This window comes from Aplysia californica, unplaced genomic scaffold, assembly GCF_000002075.1.
Source record: "Aplysia californica isolate F4 #8 unplaced genomic scaffold, AplCal3.0 scaffold00229, whole genome shotgun sequence".
Classification (NCBI taxonomy): Eukaryota; Metazoa; Mollusca; class Gastropoda; order Aplysiida; family Aplysiidae; genus Aplysia; species Aplysia californica.
In genome coordinates this window covers 684,713-685,883 of record NW_004797499.1, presented here as the reverse complement: position 1 = coordinate 685,883, position 1,171 = coordinate 684,713, and the positions used below count along the sequence as shown (strand labels likewise).

At 45.8% G+C, this 1,171-nt stretch overlaps 1 protein-coding gene across 1 annotated transcript in view; it reads left to right on the top strand.

Moving 5' to 3' along the window:
- Positions 1-422: 422 nt before the first annotated feature.
- Positions 423-1,171, top strand: part of LOC101847190 (FK506-binding protein 2) — an 11,230-nt gene continuing 10,481 nt past the window's right edge. Inside the window, exon 1 of the mRNA XM_005099915.3 lies at positions 423-825. Within this exon, the coding sequence (XP_005099972.1) occupies positions 626-825 (200 nt within the window). The 5' untranslated portion in view covers positions 423-625. The remainder of the gene's footprint in view (positions 826-1,171) is intronic.

Genomic DNA, 1,171 nt, shown 5'->3' with positions numbered 1-1,171 from the left:
TCTCTCTCTCTCTCTCTCTCTCTCTCTCTCTCTCTCTCTCTCTCTCTCTCTCTGAATGTAAGCAAAGGGTCTACGTAATAAAAATATTGTGTATCGTCTACTTTAGTTATGTACTATCTTCGGTAGGCCTAGATCTACATTATCCTCAACTCGCTCGCCAAATCGCTCCGAATCAATGAAGCATAACCAACCCCCGCCCCTCACGCCTTTGTAATGGGACCGAAAGTAGGCTTGCTAGGCCTGAGTTTGGGGGAGGGGGCAAGGAGTTTAGGCCTTGGCCTACAGTTAAAAAAAAAAAAAATGACCTAAAGGATAGACAGCCAATGAGCGACGCACACGGATAAGACTTCATGGAAGGTATCGAGATTACCCAATCAAACGCTCCGACTTAACGCCTACGGCAAGACACCGGTAAGTTCCGTTTTCGCTGTGCTGTGGCTGTGAGGAGTGAGGAGGATTTTGTAGGTCTCATCGCCACGTAGGCTTTTGCCCCCTATTACACACTGTGCCTGTGCGTGCGGCTTACTGAGATCAGCCGAGGGTTGGGAGCGTGAGAACATATTGCACAGCTATCCACGAGGCTCTTTTTGCATTTGACGAGAAACAGAACACGTCTTTGGTAAATATGGCACTCAAGTTTCAGATTTTCTGCATCCTTGTTGCACTTGTGGCTTTGAGCCATGCAGAAGACGAGCAGGGCGACGAAATATCCGTGGAAGTTGTCTCTGTTCCAGAAGAATGTGAGAGGAAGTCCCGTAAATTTGATCAGCTGTCCATGCATTATACTGGAACTCTGACAGAAAGTGGCAAAAAGTTTGACTCAAGGTGGGTAGATTTTCTTCGGTGATCTTGTAGTTCCGTTCGTTAAAGTCCACGATCCATTTGTTTACATTCAGACTTCAGAGAAGAAATCCAGAAGTCTTGAAGACCAAATACTATTTGAATTAGGCTACACAAAGAGCAGGGATGCAACCTAACTGCAAAACATCAAATTAGGATAAAATTCAGGGGGGCATGCCCCCCTGAACCCCCCCACCTCCATATTTTTTTTAGGTCAGGCCCCCCTGAAACCCCCCTGCTTGACTTTTTTAGTTTTAGTAAAGAGTTTTACGGCACTTGCAACACAATAAGGTCATATAAGTGCCGAAGATTAGAGGTGTTACAAGAGAGT